Below are 22,632 nucleotides of genomic sequence, written 5' to 3' on the forward strand. Positions count from 1 at the left end.
TAGAGGGATGAACAGAAACTGTGTTGCAAAGATTTGGGACTTAGATTTGTGAGTGATGTACAGCCACTAAACAGAAGTGATCATCAGATTTAATTTTAGAAGGATCATGCTGTTATCAATATGAAGAATGGGTTGCAGAGGGGAGACATCAAAGGCAGGATGAGTTCCAGTCTTCATAAAAATCACTCCACTACATTCTGATACATCCCTTTCTGTTCTCCAATCCATTTCCTCTTATCCCCCAGACACATGATTTAGAAATTATCTAATCTTTTAAAACTACTATTTAGTTTCCAACTATTTGAGGTTTTCCCAGATATCTGTTATTGATTTCTAATTTATTTCCACTGTGGTCAAGAGAACATACTTTGCAAGACTTGAATCCTTTTATGTTATGGAGGCTTGTTTCATGGCTCAGAATGTGGTCTATCTTGGTACACATTCCATGTGTTCTTGAAAAGAATGTGTAATCTACAGTTGTTGGGTATGGCTATGTTCTATAAATGTCATTTTCATCAAGTTGGTTGATAGTCTTGTTCAAGTCTTCTATATCCTTACTAAGATTTTTTTTTCCTGTTAAGTCTTTCATTAAAATTGAGCCTATGCATAATGTAGCTCTAAAATCTGTCTTCTTATTCTATCAAACATTGAAAGAGGTTTTCAAATCTCCAACTATAATTGTAGATTTGTCAATTTCTCCTTATAGTTTTATCAGTTTTTACTTCAAGTATTTTGAAGCTGTTATTAGGATTTTTGTGTCCTCGTGCTGAATTGACTCCTTTAGCATTGTGAAATAATCTTTATCCCTGATAAAGGGATTGCTCTGAAATCTACTTTGCCTGATTTTCTTAATTTTTTTTTATTGGGGTATAGTTGTCTTACAATGTTGTTAGTTTCTACTGTACAGCGAAGTGGAGTTCCCTGTGCTATACAGCAGGTTCAGATTAGTTATCTATTTTATACATATTAGTGTATATATGTCAATCCCAATCTCCCAGTTCATCTCCCCCCACCCCTGCTGCTTTGCCCACTTGGTGTCCATACATTTGCTCTCTACATCTGTGTCTCTATTTCTGCCCTGCAAACCGGTTCATCTGTACCAGTTTGCCTGCTATTAATATAGCCACTCCTGCTTTCTTTTGATTGGTGTTAATATGGTATATCTTTCTCTACCCTTTTACTTTTAATCTGTCCTTTATTTTCTACATGTGGTTTTTGTTGGTAGCATATAGTTGGGACTTGTTTTTTTTATCCAATCTGACAAGTTCTGCCTTTTAATTGAGGTATTTAGAATATTTATCTTTAAATCTCTTGAAAAGATAATTGGCTGTTTAAGCAAAAATAGTAAGCGTGCAGCTTATAGCATATGTAGATGTAGAATGTGAGGCCCCAACAGCACAAAGGCAAGAAGAGAGAAATAGAAGTTTTTCATTGTAAGGTTCTTAAACTGTACGTCATGTGGTATATCACTTGAATGTAGACGGGTATGTTAAAGATGTATATACTATAACCCTAAAGCAATCACTGAAATAAAAGAGTTACAACTAATAAGCCAACAAAAGCGATAAAAGGGAATCATGAAAAAAATACTCAATCTAAAAGAAAGTAGAAAAAGAAGAAAAAAATAACAAAGAACAAATGGTACAAACAGAAAACAAATAGCAAGATGATAGATTGACATATCAATAATTACATTAAATGTAAATGTTCTAAACACCCTGATTAAATGGTAATGATTGTCAGATTAGGTAAAAGAGCATATGAAACACTCATCAGGTACTGAGCTAAGTACCTTACATAGTCTCACTAAGTCCTCTTTTTTTCTTTTAATTTATTTAAATTTATTTTTGGCTGTGTTGGGTCTTTGTTGCTGCACGTGGGCTTTCTCAAGTTGTGGCGAGTGGGGGGCTACTCTTCGTTGCGGTGCACAGGATTCTCATTGTGATGGCTTCTCTTGTTGCGGAGCATGGGCTCTAGGCACATGGGCTTCAGCAGTTGTGGCATAAGGGCTCAGTAGTTGTGGCTCACGGGCTCTAAAGCACAAGCTTGGTAGTTGTGGCGCATGGGCTTAGTTTCTCCGCGGCACGTGGGATCCTCCCAGACTACGGCTCAAACATGTGTCCCCTGCATTGGCAGGTGGATTCCCAACCACTGCACCACCACGGAAGCCCTCATTTAGGTCCTCTTAACAATCATGAGGTTATCATCATGTCCTCATTTCAAATATTTAACAAATGAGCCTCAGAGAGGTTAAGTAACTTCTCCAAGTAGCAAAGCAGGGAATCACACTTGGGCACTGCAGAGTGCTAGTAAGCCTGTATGTAATACTTGCTTCCTTCCCCTCCCTCCAATTCAACAGCACTGAGTACCTGCTACAAGGAGGAACTGTCCCAGGAGCTGTGCCACAGGACAACTCTGGTAACTGTTTGGGATGAAATCCAGCTTAACCAACTGAGTGACCACAGGCTGTGTATTATACTTCCTTAAGCTCTAGTCTCCTCATCTGTAAAATGGAATTAAACATACCTGCCTCATAGTGTTGTTGCGATGATAGATTCAGAAAGTCCAGTGGATAGTGTGTGTCACGTGGGGGTGGTGAACTGCTTTTGGTACTTTAACCTGCAACCTGCAGATGACACAAGAAATATCAATTGGTACAATTCCATGTAAAAACCAAAATAGTATTAGAGAAGAGTGACATTCACTGTCTTCCTGTTTGACCTGCAGCACTACAGAGATAGACCATAGAGGTCTCATTTTTAACTTCCAGCATTATATGAAGTTTGGGTTTCTTCTCTGAGAATCTTAGCAATGCAATGAATCAGTCTTCTTCTAGAGAAACCTTTCAACTCAACTATTACATTTATGAATTAATTTTGTTTTCCTGGAGTAAAAGTGTCAATCTTATTTGTTTTTCAGATTAAGGGGTTTAGATTCCTTACACTTTCACTTTCATACTGGACACCTATACTGGGGACCTGGAAGGAATAACTTCAACTTAGATTGTATTAATATTATTATAACAATAATTTAAAAAAAGAATTTACACAAGTATTATCTTATATCTGATATATTAATATAGAAATTAAAAAGTCAAAATGCAGTCCTGGGAGTTAAGCAGACAAAAAAATAAAAAACAAAACAATCAAACCACATATAATTCCAGCATCACACAGAACCTTTAAATATATTTTCTTTCAAAAGAGAAAATCAATTAAAAAAATTGTTTAGATACAACATGACTGTCAGCAGAGCAGGAAGCCAATCAGTCTTTCAATATCATAGCACTGCGTTTCCAAGTAAATAACTGAAAGACACAAAATTTCAAAGATCTTTTATTCAAAATTCTCCATCTAGGAGAAAAGATATATAACAATGTGCACACATGCTTTAATAACTTATTTCACTGTACAACTTGCATCCCATACAATGGTACAATAAATCAGCAAAAGAAAATAATTAGCACTTAAATAATCTATCATGTAAATAGCACTGAATACAGCGTTCAACAAGGTGGAATCTGTACATTTTTTCATGACTGAGCCAGAGCATCTGTCAATCTAGTTGGGTATGTGTCTAAAAATCGAGATGTCTACACCTTTATTAGTGATGTGAAAGGCTATTAGGACCTATGTTGGTTTGGGTTAAATTTGGTGGGCGAGGGCAGAGGGGCTCTATCACTTTTATCCCTTTCTTATAAATATTTTTTCTCTTTAAATTACTTCCACAGTTTTAAATAAAAATATATTTTATGCTTGTGTATACTATTTTGTCAATACTGTTCTAGCACAGAATTATGTTAATTGGTTATTTTATAGCTAGCAAAATGGTCCAAGCACATTAAGGAAACAAAAGAAATTGACCACTTAGTTCTGCCAAAGTAGCACCTAGTAAAATAGCATGTCAGTAACGTTTCTCCTGCTAGTCCTCCTACGATGCAGGCAAAGAGACGTGGCAACAACTTCAAAAACATGGGCAGAAATTTAAGGAAGAAGATACTATTCTTGTTCCTGAAAAAAAATCTTACTAGTTAGTATTTCTCTATTGCATTTAATAATCTCCGAGTTACAATGACTGCTAAATCAAAGGAAGACTATACAAGAGGAAAACAAGATAAAAATGAGAGACTAGTGAAATCCGAACTTCTTCCAAGAGATTATATTTTCCAAGAAAAACAAAAGGCACAGGAGGTATACATTTCAATTTGGCTCAAAAATAATGAAAATTAACTGAAAAACTTGGCAATAACTACTGAAACATAAAATCCAATTCTCTACATTTTCTGTGACAGTGCTCAACAAACAAACAGAAAAACACCCTGATTGTGGTTCACCATAATCGGGACTATACATACTGCCTGACGTTTCTACACAGACTGAATCCCAAGGACTAAGTCTGCAAAGTAGGATCGAACAATTGATTTCAATAAAACATCTGCTTGATCAATATTTTCTTTCTAAAACTTAACCTATGTTCAAGCTAACTTCCTTTTGTGGAACTGAAATGATTTGAACGCTCTAATTTTTAGCTGATTGTAGAAGTATTACAGTAATCCCCCAAACCAAGGAACACCAAGAGATGGAAAGTCAACTAGTACAATATCTGTGAAAGCTAACTCAGATTTCACTTGGATACTTGTAAACCATGAATCATAAGTTTCAAAAAACAGTAGCTGTGGTCAAGTTTATATACTATATCTTTAAAAGATAGCAATAATATTTATTATAATTGTAAACATACGTCTGTCTCCCAAGAGAGCACATCTAGGAAAAGGTGCATTTATTGTAACTGCACCTAACATCCCCTTACAGGCTTTCTGTGACAACTGCAGTGTAACTAACTACCATTGCTGAGCAGGACTCTAGGGCATAACCCGAGGGAATCATGTCTCCCAATACCACGGAGCTACTTTACCAGCAATTATGATCGGGACGCAATATTAACAAGTTACACATTTAAAAAGTCATTAGAACATCTCGTTCTTGGACACTAGTATAGAAAGGTCTTCCAAAGATAAAGGAATGGAGGCCTGGTTTAATTTTCTCAGCTAGAGCCATTATTATGTTAAGATCGCCCTCTGCTGTTAAATCAAGGTCTATCTTCAGGTTCCGAAGCGATTTAAAGGGCTTTTTCCCCTTCTGCCTACAAATAATAATAAAAAAGAAATTATAATACAGAAAATGTCCAAAGGGAACAAAACAAAAGCAACGTATGAAGGTTTTTCTTCCATTTAGGAGTCTGACTTACGTATCATCTTCTATATATTTTATTAGTGTCAAGGCTTTTCTGTGAAGGACGAGCAGAAACTGTGCAAGGAAAGTACTCCTGAGAGACAGACCGGGTTTCAAATGAAAGACCTGCAGGATAATGAAGCGTTTTTATAAATAATTTGCCCCATTCTACTTATACACAGCATGTTTCTGTCTCAGCGCTGACAGTGCCTGGCAGATGACTCACGTTAGAGCAGCTAACCACTTCCACAGATGCGCCCTGACACACAGGAGGAGGTGGAGGTATGGGTCTAGGAGTGATCTAACAGTTCTGTTTATCTTTAAGAATTGACTCAAATTTTTCCTTCTGCCTTAGACTATATTTGTGTTCATTTTATTTATTATTAAAAATCATGATATAAGTTACTTTTAGCTGTGTTATTTAAGTTTTCTCTGCCCACATCTTCAAATAAAATTGGAGCTACCAGAGGTGAGCCATGCTTAGACTATGGGGTTTTTAAAATTTATTTATTTATTTATTTATTTTTGGCTGTGTTGGGTCTTTGTTGCTGTGCGCGGGCTTTCTCTAGTTGCGGTGAGCGGGGGGTACTCTTCGTTGCGGTGCTCGGGCTTCTCATCGTGGTGGCTTGTCTTTGTTGCAGAGCATGGGCTCTAGGTGCGCGGGATTCAGTAGTTGCGGCTCGCGGGCTCTAGAGCGCAGGCTCAGTAGTTGTGGCGCACGGGCTTAGTTGCTCCACGGCATGTGGGATCTTCCTGGACCAGGGCTCGAACCCATGTGCCCTGTGTTGACAGGCGAATTCTTTACCACTGCGCCACCAGGAAAGTCCTAGACTATGGTTTTGAGATATTCATATTTTTCTATTCTGGGGGGGTGGGGGTACATGTGTAGTGGTAGAAGGATTTTATTTCTGCTTGGGAAGCATGGAATTACATGACTTGGAATTATCCTTGAACTTTGCAATATGTCACAGACCACAGACCTGGATCCAAAATTCCTAGTCCACCTAACGATTATGTTATTTCAAAGCTACATCTATGACACTATTTCTTGGCCTGATCCCCAGAAAGATAATTATGACAAATCTCTGTTACCTTAAGAAATAAGACCCATATAATCTAAAATTTTCTTCAAAATCTAGATTTTTTTCCAAAGGAATGAGACAATAAAGATGCTATCATGTAAATAAGTTTTAAAGACATTTTTTGCTCAATTAAGGCAAATAAACATTTGTACAATATCCCCCTTACCAAAAGAAAACACCCTTGGGTTATAAGTTAGTGCTTAGAATTAAAACATTTATTATTTGAACTGGGGGATGCTGCATCTTTAATTGTTAATATACAGGCTACTCCCCTCTAACAATTCAGAAGAAAAATAATTTTGACACTTTAGAAAGATCAGAGACTCTACAAAAGGACTTAATTCTAAATTATATTACAGGTAGTGTGGGATATATTGAAAAAGAAAACATGTCATACCATTCACTCTGACAATCTCAGGTTTAACATTTACCTGATCCAGGAAGGCTTTTACTAGAGTGTCTCTGTGTAAGACATCTTGAAAAATATTCCTATGAAGAAAACAGGACAAATGTTGAAATGATTTCCACAACCTCTCACACCAGCCAATAAATTAAATTCTTAGAAGTGGGATTATAAGAATTAGATATATATATTTGAAAATATAAAATACATACTCATTTTAACTCAAGGATACATTTGTCTATTACTGGAGTTTGTCAGGCCACAAAGTAATTATTTTCTCTTAAATAGTATAAGCAGTCCCAGGAAGGGTATGTATGTATCTATCATACACATTATAAAAAAATACCAATTGCCTTAGGCAATTAATAAATATAATTACCAATTCCTGCCATCTCAAAAATATAGAACAGCAACAAAAATAAACACATACCACTACCACCAAAAACCAAAACAAAATAAAAGGTTAACTTCACATACTAATAACTTCTAATAAGCAGTTTAGGGAGAAAAAAAGGTAAGAGGACGAATGCTGGGAAACATTCAGGTGGGATTAAGGATTTGTATCCACGAGCCCATCATCTGGCAAGTAACATGAATCAGCTACCTAAGAAAATGTTAGCTACACTGGCAATGAGCAGAATAAGAAGTTAAGTTGTGATTCACACTGGAGATGATGTTTACCTACCACACAACCTAGGATACAGTAGGTTCTTAAAAAAGACTGTCCCTTTCCCAACGCTCTTTGATCTTTTCTCTTCTTCCTTCCCTTTCCTTGCCTTCTACTTCCCTAAGGAATTTACTGGGATGCTAGGTTATACTCAAGTCAGAGGGTAATATAACATTTACTAAGGTAAGCAATTTTTAACTGAAAAGAAAGACTGAAAATAGCAGGGATCATCATATAACTGACAGGAGTAGCAGGGAGGGAGGTGTGTGTGCGAAGGTAACAGGAAAGTACCTAAAATTTCCTAGTTTTAGCAGATGGGTGTTCCCTACTACAGAAGAAGGAAACTCAGAAGGGGGAAAAATCAGCATTTCACAATTACTGGCTGTCCAACTGGTGGCCAGTGTGGGCACTGACAACAACCTTTCTCTGGCTTTGGAGAGAGAATTCAGCTATTTAAGTCCAGTGTTCTGAATATATCTGTTTCATAAATTGCTTGTATTGGTCATATGTGAATTAGGTGAAGCAAAGTGTTAAAAAATTCCCCCAAAAGCGCTCTCCAGGAGCCCACCAAAAAATAGAAAAAAAAAAACCCCAAACACTTTAGGAAAGAAGAAAATGCTTGAAGGATCAGATTAATTTTGAGAATTTTGACACGGGTGCCAAAATTACCTATATGTGAAAACTTCGGGACCTGAAATTCTTATTGTTTTGTTTTCTAAACCAATTCCCCTAAATCTTTCAAAGGACTCAACAAGAACACCAGAGAGCTGGGAAAAGCTGGGTCCTAATGAAGCCATCTTTCTGCACCTAGAGACACATGAGGCTGGGAATTCCTTGGACATGGTGTTTCCTTACTATGCTTTTGGGCAACACCTTCTGTCTGACTATTGGTGCTTCACATGTCTGTTGCCTCAGCTCAAAATTTTTCTTCAAGACACAGGACAGGGTTGCTTGCTCCAATTTTACTGCTGCCTTATACACTCAAACCTGGATTATACTAGTTAACATTTATTGAGCACATTCTATGTGCCAGGCATTTTAAACTGATTAAAGAGGACCATGATAGTATACTACAATTTCTTTTCCTGATTTCAGAACATCATTTAAGTGTTTTATAATTCAGATTTATCATCTTTTTTTTTTCTAGTTGAGTCCACATTCAACATGTTATTATCATTACTTTTTTTCTTGTTAATTTACTGATCAGACTTTATGGTAAGAAATGAATAACACAATATAAAATGCAAAGTAAAAGAATGCTCTATTAATATATTTTGACAGTTTTGCCATATTTTATATTTATATATCAAGGAAAAACAGACTTAGAATTACCTCTTTAGTTAATAAGGTTTAGTTAATCAGCCTTTTATGACTCTTACACACTAGTCTATAAGCAATGTAAGGAGCTGGGGCTGTCTGGCTGGCCACTATTAACCTTAGCACCAAGTACTGAGCCTAGGGGCTCAATATACATTTGTTAAATAAATACTTAAATACTTATTTTTAAGGACTAATCTAACCTATCTTATGGGAAACACAATTATATTAAGAAAAGCTGACATTTAAGAAAAAACGCTTGATTAACCAAATACTTCTTCCAGTATAATTCTCCTAGTAATGTTTCTTTCCTTTTAAACAACAAATTGTTTGTTTTCTTTCTACTCATAAAAGATAGTTTCCTAATATTGCTTAATGACAGTATCAAAAAGCAAGGCACGACATACAAATCAGGAGTGAAGCTTTCGTCCGTGTAGATGATGGTATCCTGAGCCATGTCTTCTTCTGAAGTGGCTCTCCAGAATGCTGCCAGCTCTGATCTCATGTATCTACGCTGATTATAAATATGTTCGTGACAGGGTGGCATCTGCTTGACGGTGTTGACGTCCACATCTATGTGTGTGGTGGGATAGGGCGCGTACATGACTTGCCGGAAGGGAAGCACAAAGCTTCCAGTTGAATCCTGTTATAAACGAAAAGAAAATTTACGAGAGAGGAACCAAGATGGCCGAGTAGAAGGATGTGCTCTCACTCCCTCTTGCGAGAACACCGGAATCACAACTAACTGCTGGACAATCATCGACAGGAAGACACTGGAACTCATCAAAAAGGATACCCACATCCAAAGACAAAGGAGAAGCCACAATGTGACAGTAGGAGGGACGCAATCACAGTAAAATCAAATCCCGTAACTGCTGGGTGGGTGACTCACAGACCGCAGAACACTTAGACCACAGAAGTCCACCCACTGGAGTGAAGGTTCTGAGCCTCACGTCAGGCTTCCCAACCTGGGGGTCCGGCAACAGGAGGAGGAATTCCTAGAGAATCAGACTTTGAAGGCTACTGGGATTTGATTGCAGGACTTTGACAGAACTGGGGGAAACAGAGACTCCACTCTTGGAGGGCACCCACAAAGTAGTGTGCACATCAGGACCGAGGGGTAAGGAGCAGTGACCCCAGGGGAGACTGAACTGGACCTACCTGTTAGTGTGGGAGGGTCTCCTGCAGAGGTGGGGGGTGGCTGTGGCTCACCGTGGGGACAAGGACACTGGGAACAGAAGTTCTGGGAAGTACTCCTTGGCGTGAGCCCTCCCAGAGTCTGCCATTAGCCCCACCAAAGAGCCCAGGTAGGCTCCAGTGTTGGGTTGCCTCAGGCCAAACAACCAACAGGGAGGGAACCCAGCCCCTCAGCAGTCCGGTGGATTAAAGTTTTACTGAGTTCTGCCCACCAGAGCAACAGTCAGCTCTACCCACCACCAGTCCTTCCCATCAAGCCTCTTAGATAGCCTCATCCACCAGAGGGCACACAGCAGAAGCAAGAAGAACTACAGTCCTGCAGCCTGTGGAACAAAAACCACATTCACAGAAAGACAGACAAGATGAAAAGGCAGAGGGCTATGTACCAGATGAAGGAACAAGATAAAACCTCAGAAAAAGAAAATTTACTGTCTTTTATGCCAAAAGGTATGAAGAGCTATCTTTTAATTAAAAAAAAACAACTGGCTTTAACTTAGCAAATACAGCTCTAGAAATTTATCCTGGACAATGAATCATGATTGTGTGCCAAATTCCAGTGATGTGTGTGTTACAGCACTGGGTTAGATAGTAAAACGCCAGAAACAACCTAAGTATCCAAAAAGAGAAGTGATTAAATAAATAAAAATGTTTTATTGTTTAGCTGCTAAAAATTAAGTTGCCAATGTTTATGTGTTCATATTGAAAGATGTTCACAATACAGTGTGAAAAAGGAAGTTAAAACATGCGGAGTATAATCTAATTTTTTTTGGGGGAGGGGAAGATATGAAAAAAACACTAACAGAAGAAAAAAAGACCAGAAAGATATATGCCAAATGTTAACAGGGGTTATTCATTGGATTATGAGATTACAAGTGACTTTTTACATTCTTCTTGATTATTCATATATTCTGTTAAGTCTCAATGAATATGTATTTTTACAGTAAGTAAAAAATGTACTTCTTTCCAGGTATAGTCACTTGGGTAGCCAGCTGCCATATAACAAGTACCTATTGTTATAATGTCAAAGTATTCTCTGGGAAGCTATACAATTTAAACTTGCGTGGAAAACTCTTAACAAATATTTTTTCATTAAATTACAGTTTCAAGTTTTCCACTACGCATTTGGTATAGGTCCCTTTTAGGGATAAAATTATACAATAAATGAGATGATGCTGAGGAAATAAAAGTACTAAGTACCTTATTATGCCTTTGATAGGAGAAGTTCTAATTTTCAGATTTGTACAATTCAAATCAAAAATGAGTTCCCTTTAAGTAGTTTCTGTATTTAAACAACACTATTATTCTCAGCTCAGAGCACGCACATTATTGAAAATGTAAAAGCTGAAAATAATTTTTATTTGCAACAATTTTTAGTATTTTTTTCTTTCATTTTACTATGCCTATATCCTCAAGAAAGCATTCACTCTGAGAGACTCACATAGCCATTAGGAAATCTACTTCTTCGCACCTTTGACTATAATTGAAACATCAATAACAGATTCAATGAAGTGAAGAACAATTCCCCATAATTATTGAAAATAATTGCTAATTTATATTTATGTTTTGCTCCTAGAAGAGCAGACTCAAGTAAATAAAGGAAAAATATAAAATAATTTTTTCTTTTGTATATATGTGTGTGTATACACACACACACACATACATACATCCAGGAATTGCTTGAGTCCTGTACACTGTTTCAAGATAGGAAGCAGCTTAACATTTTTTTCAATAAATGAATATGGTACTTTAAACATAAAATGGTAACACAAAAATTCAAATCCGTTCAGTAAAAAAAGAAATGTTCCCATTTAGTTATGGAACCTGATTCAAGCACATATTAAAAAAAAAAATCCTGAGGCCAGACAGGCAGCTACAGGAAACCAGAGAGAAACACAAAGAACGCTATTCTGTGATGTTTCACAGATACTAACTATAAATTCATATGACATATACTCCATGTTCAGACCTGTGTAAAGGAAGTCAGCTCCTTGGCATATAAACATGAGACACATTAAATGCTAATGTTCAAAATATATGTATAAAGATTCTCAAAAATGATTTAAAAAAATTGGGTTCGGGCTTCCCTGGTGGCGCAGTGGTTGAGAGTTCGCCTGCCGATGCAGGGGACACGGGTTCGTGCCCCGGTCCGGGAAGATCCCACATGCTGCAGAGCGGCTAGGCCCGTGAGCCATGGCCGCTGAGCCTGCGCGTCCGGAGACTGTTGCTCCGCAACGGGAGAGGCCACAACAGTGAGAGGCCCGCGTACCACAAAAACAAAACAAAACAAAAAATTGGGTTCACCCGTGATAAATGGAAACTATACCTTTAGTAGGCCTTGTACAAAGAGCCCTGACTCGTATTTAAATGATGATTCTGCTTCACATAATCTGGAGCATTTTCTCTCTGCTGGAGTCAGAAAAAGGCATAATGTTCTTACTATCTGTAAGTGAAAATATTTTAGCATTAAAATATGAAGTAAAAAGGTCACTGGTTTGCTTATGAAAGAGATCTGAATAGAAATTTCAATTGTTATTGTCAATAAAATCTATTCTGAGAAATAAGTATTCCATAGTCACCTGGAATAGTCTATGGGATATCACACTTGTTGCTTAAAATAGGTATTCTGTGGTCAAGTAAGTTTGGGAAATGTTAGTAAATTTATTGTATGGTATCTCAAAACCTTTAACATTTGAATACATATTGTGACTCTCCAGGTGACTGAAACAATATGCAGACTTTTTCAAACTTACTTGACCATGGAACCCTTATTCCTAATCTTATATTAGGAAATAATGACCTAATATAATTATTGATTGTATCTCCACCCAGCAACAAGTGTATTTCAAACAAGTAAACCGTTTGGACGAGAAAACTAAATGCAGTTAAATCAAGAATTATGGCTTCTGTTAATAGTTCTATATGTAAAATCCCATTACAATGAATATCTAAGTGTCTAACTCCTTCAACAGAATGAGAATTAATTCTTTCAAATTTAATTTAAAACAAGCAAGCCATTGGTTGGGGATTAGAAACCTGTCATTCTAACAGGATTTGATCATAGTTCTATTAGGAAAAATAAAAAGCCATCTAACTACCTTGGAATTCAGACTATATTCAGAGTTTTTATATTAGAGCAGTGGTTTTCAAACTAGTGATGGCAACCTTTTCTTAAGTTAAAAAGAGAAAAGATAAAAGAGAAGTTATTAAGCTAGAAGAGGATATGGGATGAGAAAAATGTTTGAAAAACAGAGCCCCAACCATAGAGGCTTTCTCCCTCCAAGAAGCAACTGGGAAGGGCCTGTGGAACCTGAAGGCTTTGGAGGACACAAATTGAAAGCTACCTTCCTTGGGTAACAGAAATAATAATAAGTCACTAGATGCAATATAATAACAGAGGTAAGCTAACCTGTCATAAATGGTTGTACCAGAAATATAATTTTGGTAAATCAAGGGTCAAGTAATTATACAGGGTAGCGTATTATATTACAGAAAAAAATTATATTTGTCAAGCAAATAATCATTCCTAATATATTTCCTGTGTAAAACTTAGAAAAATTAGGTTTGCTTAAATTGATAGATATGTGCACTTTTCTCTGTCTAATTAATCATCAGTGAAGAAAAGTACAAAATTCCTTAGTTTATTACCTAATGCTTGGAAAGGAAACTGTTCATTAATTATTTATTAACTCATATAGCACTAAAACAAATGGTCACAAATGTTACTGAATAAGATATAACCTCCATCGATCACTTAATAGCAATAGGTCCCTAAAAGGAATAGATTTAGGGGGAAAAGCAAGATAGTGAAATCAAGATGAATAATCAGATACCATTTCTTTGTAATTAGTACCAAAAGTACATGGCTATCTTCACATTTATTAAAGATAACATTAGGAAATAGAAGACAAATATTTTAAAAAACATCTGACCTTAAAATATTCTCAAAACCATTTATACAGTACTGAGACAAGTATTTATGAATTACCACAATGAAACTGATAAATGACTTCCTATTCAAACAGTTTACTTTAAACTCATTTTTGCCACAGGGTGTCACAGTACTTTGGTCAGATTATATTGCCTCCTTATACTATTAGATCATCTTGATGGCAACCTAACCTTTAAATTACAATCCATAATATGTTAGCAGTTTTAAAAAGTCAGATCGTTTGCTGGTTTATAAAATAAATTACCTTATTTACTTTCTCCGCACTGCTACCTACTACAACAGAACAGCCACACGTCTGCAAGTGGGAGCTGATGGCACTATAAATTGAAAAAAAAAAAAAAAAAAAGATTAAAAACACTGACTGTAAAACAATTTCACAAACTAAAAAAAATAATAATAAAGTGAGCTTCAAATAACTCTGAATAGCTTTACATGATGAACACCAAAACTCTGATTATAATGTCATCTTTTATTTCTATAGTACTTTGCATTTTCCACCACATGCCTCTCACAGATTCTATTTGAACCTTAAAACAATGCAGTTAGTAAAATATTACCATTTTATCGTGGAAGAAACTGAGGTGTAGAGAGGTTAAGTGGTTAATTTAAAGTCAAATGGGATTAAAAATAACATGAATGGCTGACACTGATCAGAATCAGGACTGAAGAGCTCCTGATTCAAGCCACGTAAGGCCTGGAGATTAAACAAACTCACACCTCTGAGACTCCATCATGAACCTAAAGAAGAAGACTGTAGACATAAAAGCAAATACTTTATCCTTTCACTCCTTATTTTTTAAAATAAAATTTTGTGATAATCTGTAATTGTAAAGAAACACTCAAGTAGGAGATGAGATTATACATGTAGACGCAGTACTCAGTTAAGGGACTTAGCACATAGGCACTCAATAAGTACTGGCTATTATTATTGTTATTATCATTTTCTTAGAAGAAATATAAATAGAAAATGTAAGCTATTAGCTATTATTATGTGCTTATATGTGCCATGCACTGTTTTAAATGCTTAATATGATTTACCTCACTCAAGGCTTACAACAATCCTATGAAGTAGGTACCACTAATATTCCCATTTTATAAATGAGGTAATGGAGGAACAGAGAGTTCAGGTGGCTTGCCCAGGGTTACACGGCAGTAAGCCAGGAAGTCTGGTTTTAGAGCTCACACTTTTAAGCACTGAAATCTGTTGTAAAATGGAAAGGATCAGTACAAATATGAATAATTGTCTTTTCTAGGCCGAAATAAGTCTATCCACAATGCAACTTAATTTGAAAGGATTCTTAGTTTCAGCTTTAATGAGAAGAAAAACAAGAAACCGGAACCAAACAAGGGTCCAAGAATTCTTGCCTGAGTACTACGGAAATTCAGCTTCTTTAAATATTAAATAGAGTAACATCAAATATATCATAGGCATGTGATAAGTAAAGAAGTAACACAAAACTAAGCAATAGTTCAAATATGCATTTTTGACCCTAGAATAATGAAGGTAGGCATTCTGTTATTATTTTCTTCCTTCCCAATTTTGTCACAGGTGAGCGTAAGATTTGCATCTGCTTCACCCAGCTTTTACAAAAAGAAACAAAATTCTTACTTGAGAAGAAAGCCTTCATGACAACTGTCACCAATATCATCATCATTGAGAACTGTATCAGCTATCTAAAATAAACCAAAAAAAAAAAAAAATTTATTCTGGCTGTAACAAAATGCTGAAATAACACTTTTTTTTTTTTTTTTTTTTTGCGGTTCGTGGGCCTCTCACTGTTGTGGCCTCTCCCATTGCGGAGCACAGGCTCCGGACGCGCAGGCTCAGCGGCCATGGCTCACGGGCCCAGCTGCTCCGCGGCATATGGGATCTTCCCAGACCGGGGCACGAACCCGTGTCCCCTGCATCGTCAGGCAGACTCTCAACCACTGCGCCACCAGGGAAGCCCTGAAATAACACTTTTAATAGACAAGTTTTCTGAAGTCTAGGCTCAATATAACACACTGCCCTCATTTCTGAGCATCACAAATCCCCATAAAACAATCTGTGTGCGTCACTATAAACTTGCAGAACAAATGATGTGAAAGCTGGTCAGACAGCTTAAGCAACAATGTTTACAAGAACAATTTCCTCTTCTGAGCTGTCACAATCAGGAGACACATCTTAATTACCAAGTCAGGGAGCAACAAAAATAGTTTCCTAAAGATTTCTCTATACATGCATAGTGTGTAATTCCTAATGTCCTCAACAAATGAATGATTAAGGAAATCAGATTAGTGAAGGTGAGTGAACTTCCATTAACTGCCAGTGATTCGCACACTGCTTTGTTACAAAAAGTACTGCATTAAATACTGACTGATTCTCTAAGGTCTGAAATTCTCCCGCTTAGGAAATGCAAAAGTGGAGAAATTAACTTCATGAATTTAATTTTATCATATTACCATTACTGACCAAAAAGCCTCTGGCCATAAAATTCAGGATTTTAACTGTGTTTGTTAAAGTGGCTAATAATTCATATGAACAGTATCTATGACAAAAAAATGTATATTACTAAAATTAGAATATTACTAATACACATCATAGTAATATCCTATTTAACGTTACAAGTGAGAACTTACATCTATTTCTTCAGGGACACTGTGGGATTTCATAGATGAAAGCAGTTCCATGACAGGAATTACCTCTCCAGTAAGCATTGGAATAATACTCTGACCCTGCATAAAAAAGTAAAATGACGTGAAGAAAAATCACACAATATAGGATAAAGTGGGCAATAAAAAACTGAAAGCAAAGAATAACACCCTTTGATAGAAATACTTGATAACTGTTCAAACAGCCCCAAACAAGTCTACTACTCCAAAATATTTCTATTTCTAAAGGATTTACATGCTGTTTAAAACTCCTTTTCATTCTTCCAGGAATAATTTTCTTTTTTTCTCTTTTTTTTTGGCTGCACCATGCGACATGCGGGATCTTAGTTCCCCAACCAGGGATCGAACCCATACCCCCTGCATTGGGAGAACGAAGACTTTTTTGTTGTTGTTAATTAAATATCTTTATTACGGGAAAGTTTCCCATATCCCATAGTATGCCTAGAATATGTTACTCATTAAAAGTATATATATATATATATTTTTTATTGGGGCTACAGTTGTTTTGCAATGTTGTGGGAGCATGGAGTCTTAACCACTGAATCGCCAGGGAAATCCCAGGAATAATTTTCTTTAGTCAGAATGGAATCATTGGTTTATCATTTACACAAAATAATTAAATCACCACACCAAATTTAGAAAGGTTCTCCTTTGAAATTTTGAGATATAAGAACTTTTGTTAATCAAAGGTCACTGATGCATTTTATATTAAAAATAAGGAAAGCCAAGCATAAAAAGGCTTTGAAATCCTCAGCAGATAACTCAGTAGTAAAGTGTGAATCGATACTCAATCTCAGGACTTCCATGGTGGTCCAGTGGTTGGGATTTCGCCTTCCAATGCAGGGGGTGCAGGTTCGATCCCTGGTCACGGAGCTAGGATCCCACCTGCCTCGCGGCCAAAAAACCAAAACATAAAACAGAAGCAGTGTTGTAACAAATTCAATAAAGACTTTAAAATTGGTCCACATCAAAAAAAAAAATCTAAAAAAAACCCCTCAATCTCTACATTCATAATAAGGTATAATCTACCCAAATGCAAATCAAAGTCGTAACATATATTTTTAAGAATCAATAAGGCAGACAAATTTCCTTCAGTGTTCTTTCAAGGTAATGCTACTACTTATTACATCTCAAAGATGTAATTTTAAAATCTGCAGTTTCTAGAATGAAATTGAAAATTCAGTACAGAACACCACACACATAAAGTGTCTCAAATACGGGTGCTCCCTCATTTATTCACTGCCACCACCACTCCCCCAAAATGTTTTGCCCATCCTGAATACGTAAACTTTTAGAGGCAGATGAAATTGTCATATGTCTATCAATCTTTAGCTACGCATGTTTTAAAATCACCTATTATTTAAGATCTAACAATAAAACTTTCCCCCTCATTCACGTTTTATGAAATGATTATATTCAAACTCTTTACATGCATATTCAAATTAGAACCTCTGTCATCCTTGCAGTCAGTCCATTTTTTGAGTGACCAAACCTAGTTTTCAGAGCCCCTTATCATATAAGTTGCTTCAGAATTTAAATGTGATGCTGTCTCTGGAAATTTTATCCTAATAGGCCCCCTTGCATCACACAGGAGGTTTTATTATTTAAAAAAAAAAAAATCCATCCTGTAGTAACTTACAAACATAAAACCACTCATTGTTTTTGCTTTTCAAAGTAATTTTTTAAATGTCTGCTTACAATTACAACAATCAACACATGCAATTCAAGAAGATTAATAACTGAAGCTACGTTAAATTTGCTTCCTTGTAAAATGATTTTACCAGATGACAGCTATAAGCATCTAAAACTAGCACTGATTAAAGTTGTTTTAGACTAAGTATCATCCTCAAACAGTATTTATTGTTCAAAATAGAGTCACTGCAAGCACATGATATGAGATTTGCAAGAACTCGATTATCAGGTGACTCCTCCTTTTCAGAAAGGATAGTTATGGGAAAATACCTTCCCTTAGGTGTAGGCATATATAGTATGTCATACACAGCATCTCAGACATTTATCATCATAAGCAAATGGCTATGCTCATTGAAGCTTAACAACAATGACAAATCCTAGACGGCTGAACACAGAAGAGGCTCTAAAAGAAAATGCTTCCAGTTATTTCCTCCTTGGACTTCTCTAACTTGAACTTTTCAGCAGGTGAACGTTTCCCCTTTAAAAACCTCCAGTTTGTCCAAGTATACTTTCCTCCTGACATAGAAGGGATAGGATAACATTTTCAAGAAAAGCCCTTAAACGAGAAATAAACCTAAATGTTAAATAGTGGTCAACTTTATAAGTACAGGTTTCTGGTTTGAAAAAAAATCCCAGAAAAAGTAGAATTTTACTGGGTCTTAAATTTCGTTATTTTGAGATAACTCTACTAGTTACTCCGTAACTAGCAGGTACATCTAGAAGTTGGTGAAATTCATCCCATTCCTTGGCACCCTGCTTACTGACCAGCAAGCAAAGGCTGGGCTTCTCTGAGTAAAGGGAAACATTTCCTTGTAAGTCTTAGAACTTGTCCCATAATTACCTCCTTCTGACTTTTGTAAAAGTTATTTACTAAAGTACAAACTTAACAATTTTGTAAAGAAGATCATTTTATAGGGTTTTGTATTTCCCTTGTTCATGTTCCTGTATTTTGACAAACTTTTAGAAAAAGTTATTGTTTAAAATATCATTTGTCTCAGGCAGGCTAAAGAGCACCAGGGAGAAGGCTTGTTTAGACTGGAGTTTTAACAGAGGAGCAAGGAGGGTGGCCAGAAGCAATGAAAGTAAAAGCAAAGAACACTTTTTCCTTTGGGGATTCGCCTTCCAAACGCCTCTGCCCTAGGCTGAAATGTTTGCAATTAATTTCCATAAGGGAAGCCATACCCTTGCAATCATGCTTCTCAAACCCTGGTGCCTGCTCCCTAAGGATGTTCAAAACCATGGGATAAACACAGCATGTTTTCCTGGAGACTTGATACCACTGGAAGCCCAAGTGGTAAGAAGGTGAGGAATATCACTGGCAAACTGTAATATTAAAACAAAAAGATATATCACGGAATAAAATGTAAATTGCATGAGTTTTAAAGATACAACACGAGACTTCAAAGAAATATTATGCTTAGAGCTGTGTCTGTACCCCCAGATACTTTAGGGGCACTCACTCTCCTGTTACAACTACTTCTGTGGAAATGTTTGAGAAGCAATACCTTAAAAAAAAATAAAACTTATATAGAATTTTAAATTTTTACTATGAACAAGTTATCCAAAACTTGTCCCATGCAAACAGAAAAAAAGGGAAGCAAAATATTAATTTGTGGATGCAATTATTATTATCCTTTACTTATTTAACTCTTCAGGTCTAAGATATGGAAATTTTCATCCAGTTTATTCCATTTATCTCCATAAAGATTCTGTTCGTGCTCAGGCTCACTCTGTCAAACTAGTAATGTCTTCAAGGCCTTAACAGAAGCAGCCCTTAGCTTTATACAGACATATGTAGTGGGTTTGGCAGTGTCTTGTAATATGCAATCTGCACCTTACCTGATCTTCCATTCTCTCTGTGCCTTCCAAGATGATCTTCTGGACATTTTCTTGCCTTTCCTGAGAGAGAGAAAATTCATTAAAATAAAAAAAAAACACAACATTTTGATACTTGTTTATTTTTCACAATACAGTTAAATGGCAGACATCTTCTTGGGTAATTTAGTTCATGGGAACAACATGTTCCACTTTAGGGCAAAAAAAAAAAGGAGGGGGATTAACCCAACAAATCCATGCTCTCACAGACAATATGAAATAAAATAAAAACACCCTTTTTATCTGCAGTTAAAAACAGATAATGTGACAGAAAGAGTCAATGTAACATCTGTGTAGTTTCACAAAGGAAACTAATGATTTGTACTTTTCAAATTAGATAAGATCCAGACGAATCTAGTGACTATACAGCTTCCAGATTTTAAATGATTTTCATAAGCACGTGAGAAGAAAGGAGGCAAGCCTGCAAACACAGTAAAAAAAACTCTTCTTTTAAAAGATACTATTTTTCCTTACTATTTGGTAAAAGCCTTATAAAATCAGTAAGGCTTTAGTGGACTTCCATGTTAGTATCAAACTGCAAAGCAGAAAGGAGAATTAAATTTGTTCTTCTCATCTGCCAAAATTACAGTATATGGAAATATAATTATCATTATATATTAAACTATAAGATTAGGGGACAACAAAGATTTCCTCTACCTCAATCTACAAAATTAAAAGGAATATCCCCTGAAAACCATTTGGTCCAACGTCTTCATTTTACAAATTTGGGAACTTGGCAAAGAAATTAAAGGGACCAAAGGTTATTTGGGCAAAGACTTACGAAACTATTGTTCTGAACTGCATACGCCCACACAGTGGTAAGTGAAAGACAGGGTCATGCAATGCAGAAACAAAAAGCTTTTAGAGTCAAAGGCTCCCAAAACAAATCCAGACTCTAAAACTTATGTTTCCTTATTTCTCTAAGCTTTGGCTTTCTATTTACAATGTGAAGCTATCATCTCCTACTTCCCAGAGTTAGAAGACCACAGACATCAGCCTAAGATCTATCGGTACCTAATAGGGTAGAAGCAAATAACAGCTCCTGTTTGAACTTAATTGCATATAATTTCTAAAAATTAGATAAAATGTATCAGAAGGTAAACTTTCAGTAGCTAGGTTGGCATGCTTAATACGCTTCCAAACCCACTCACCTTGTGCATCCATATCCTTCCCTTCCGGATAATGTGTGTTAATCTATCCACACACACTCTGTGAAGTGGGAGATAGAAACTCAGCTCCGTCTGGGGAAGTATAATTGATAGTCCATAGGTGCTCCTATCCCCATTCCAGTTTCCATCGAAGATTAATGACACAATAATTACTCCTTTTTCAGACAAGACAAAAAACTTTACGTCTATCGCCCCACTCTCTGCATTTCGAAGGATTTCTCCATTGAGGGTATGGTTGGCAAGAAAAGTTATTTCTCCATCGCTTAGAAGTAACTGTTCTGTCTTTGGAGCCCAAATGTGCCTTACTCTAGGACCAAGAATATTGTCCCAGTAAGCAAAGGTTGCTGCTAATAAAGGGGATTCACCACTTAAAGCAATCTCTGTCTTGGCAACAGCTGGAGAAGGTGGTGGACAGAGAGTCGACATCACTGCATCCCAACTGTCACATTATCCAAAAGCTCCAAGGTTATCTAAACAATGACAAACAAAACGAGTGATTAGGTTCAGCGATTTTAAGCCATCCATCAAAAACGCATATTCTGGGACTGACATATATACACTACTATATATAAAATAGATAACTAACAAGAACCTACTGTATAGCACAGGGAACTCTACTCAATACTCTGTAATGACCTATATGGGAAAAGAATCTAAAAAAGAGTGGATATATGTATATGTATAACTGGTTCACTTTGCTATACAGCAGAAACACAACATTGTAAATCAATTTTACAAAAGAAATAAAGGGCATTCTAAGGTCAAAAAAACCCCAAACCCTCAAATGATTTACGTATATGTGGTTTTCTCCTCTTCAGTCAAAACGATTTGGAAGCATGTCTCCTACATGAAAGAGATATTAAACTAGCATGGCAGGTGCATATTAAGTGTTTGCGATATGATGATAATGTACTACCATACATAGTAACATGCCACTTATATTCAGGGCATACACTTAGAAATCCAAAATAATAATGGCCTTAAAAAAAGCCTCTGAACATTAATATAAAATATTATATACTAAAGCTCATAGAATAGATCCTCACTGTTTCTAAATATCCAGCCTATATGCAATTCTAGTATGATTGGATATTTGGTTCCTAAACCATAGGAACTAAAGAGAAACAAATTGAGAAAGGGAGGGCTCAGCTAGAGACCATGACACTTCTTGTGGGCTGAACTATGTCCCCCCAAAATATATGTTCAAGTCCTAATAACCCCCTGTATCTGTGAATGTGACCTTATTTGGAAATAGGTGTAATCAAGTTAAGATGGGGTCCTAATCCAATGGCTGGTGTCATTACAAGGAGAAAGATTTGGAGACACACAGACAGGGAAAACAGGGCCATGCGAAGACGAAGGCAGAAACTGGAGTGACGCAGCAACAAGCCAAGTAAT

The 22,632-nt window shown here is 36.4% G+C and overlaps 1 protein-coding gene across 1 annotated transcript; it reads right to left on the bottom strand.

Annotated features, from left to right (window-relative positions):
• Positions 1-3,392: 3,392 nt before the first annotated feature.
• Positions 3,393-21,674, bottom strand: C9orf72 (C9orf72-SMCR8 complex subunit). Its single transcript, XM_082843683.1, has 10 exons — positions 21,217-21,674; positions 20,030-20,089; positions 16,466-16,561; positions 15,456-15,520; positions 14,091-14,163; positions 12,221-12,337; positions 9,108-9,343; positions 6,745-6,802; positions 5,248-5,357; positions 3,393-5,142 (listed from the first exon to the last, which is right to left on the bottom strand). Exons 1-10 carry the CDS (start codon positions 21,658-21,660, stop codon positions 4,956-4,958), a joined length of 1,446 nt encoding a protein of 481 aa, XP_082699809.1. The 5' UTR covers positions 21,661-21,674; the 3' UTR covers positions 3,393-4,955.
• Positions 21,675-22,632: the final 958 nt, after the last annotated feature.

Source organism: Leucopleurus acutus (genome assembly GCF_964270905.1).
Source record: "Leucopleurus acutus genome assembly, chromosome: 7".
NCBI lineage: Eukaryota > Metazoa > Chordata > Mammalia > Artiodactyla > Delphinidae > Leucopleurus > Leucopleurus acutus.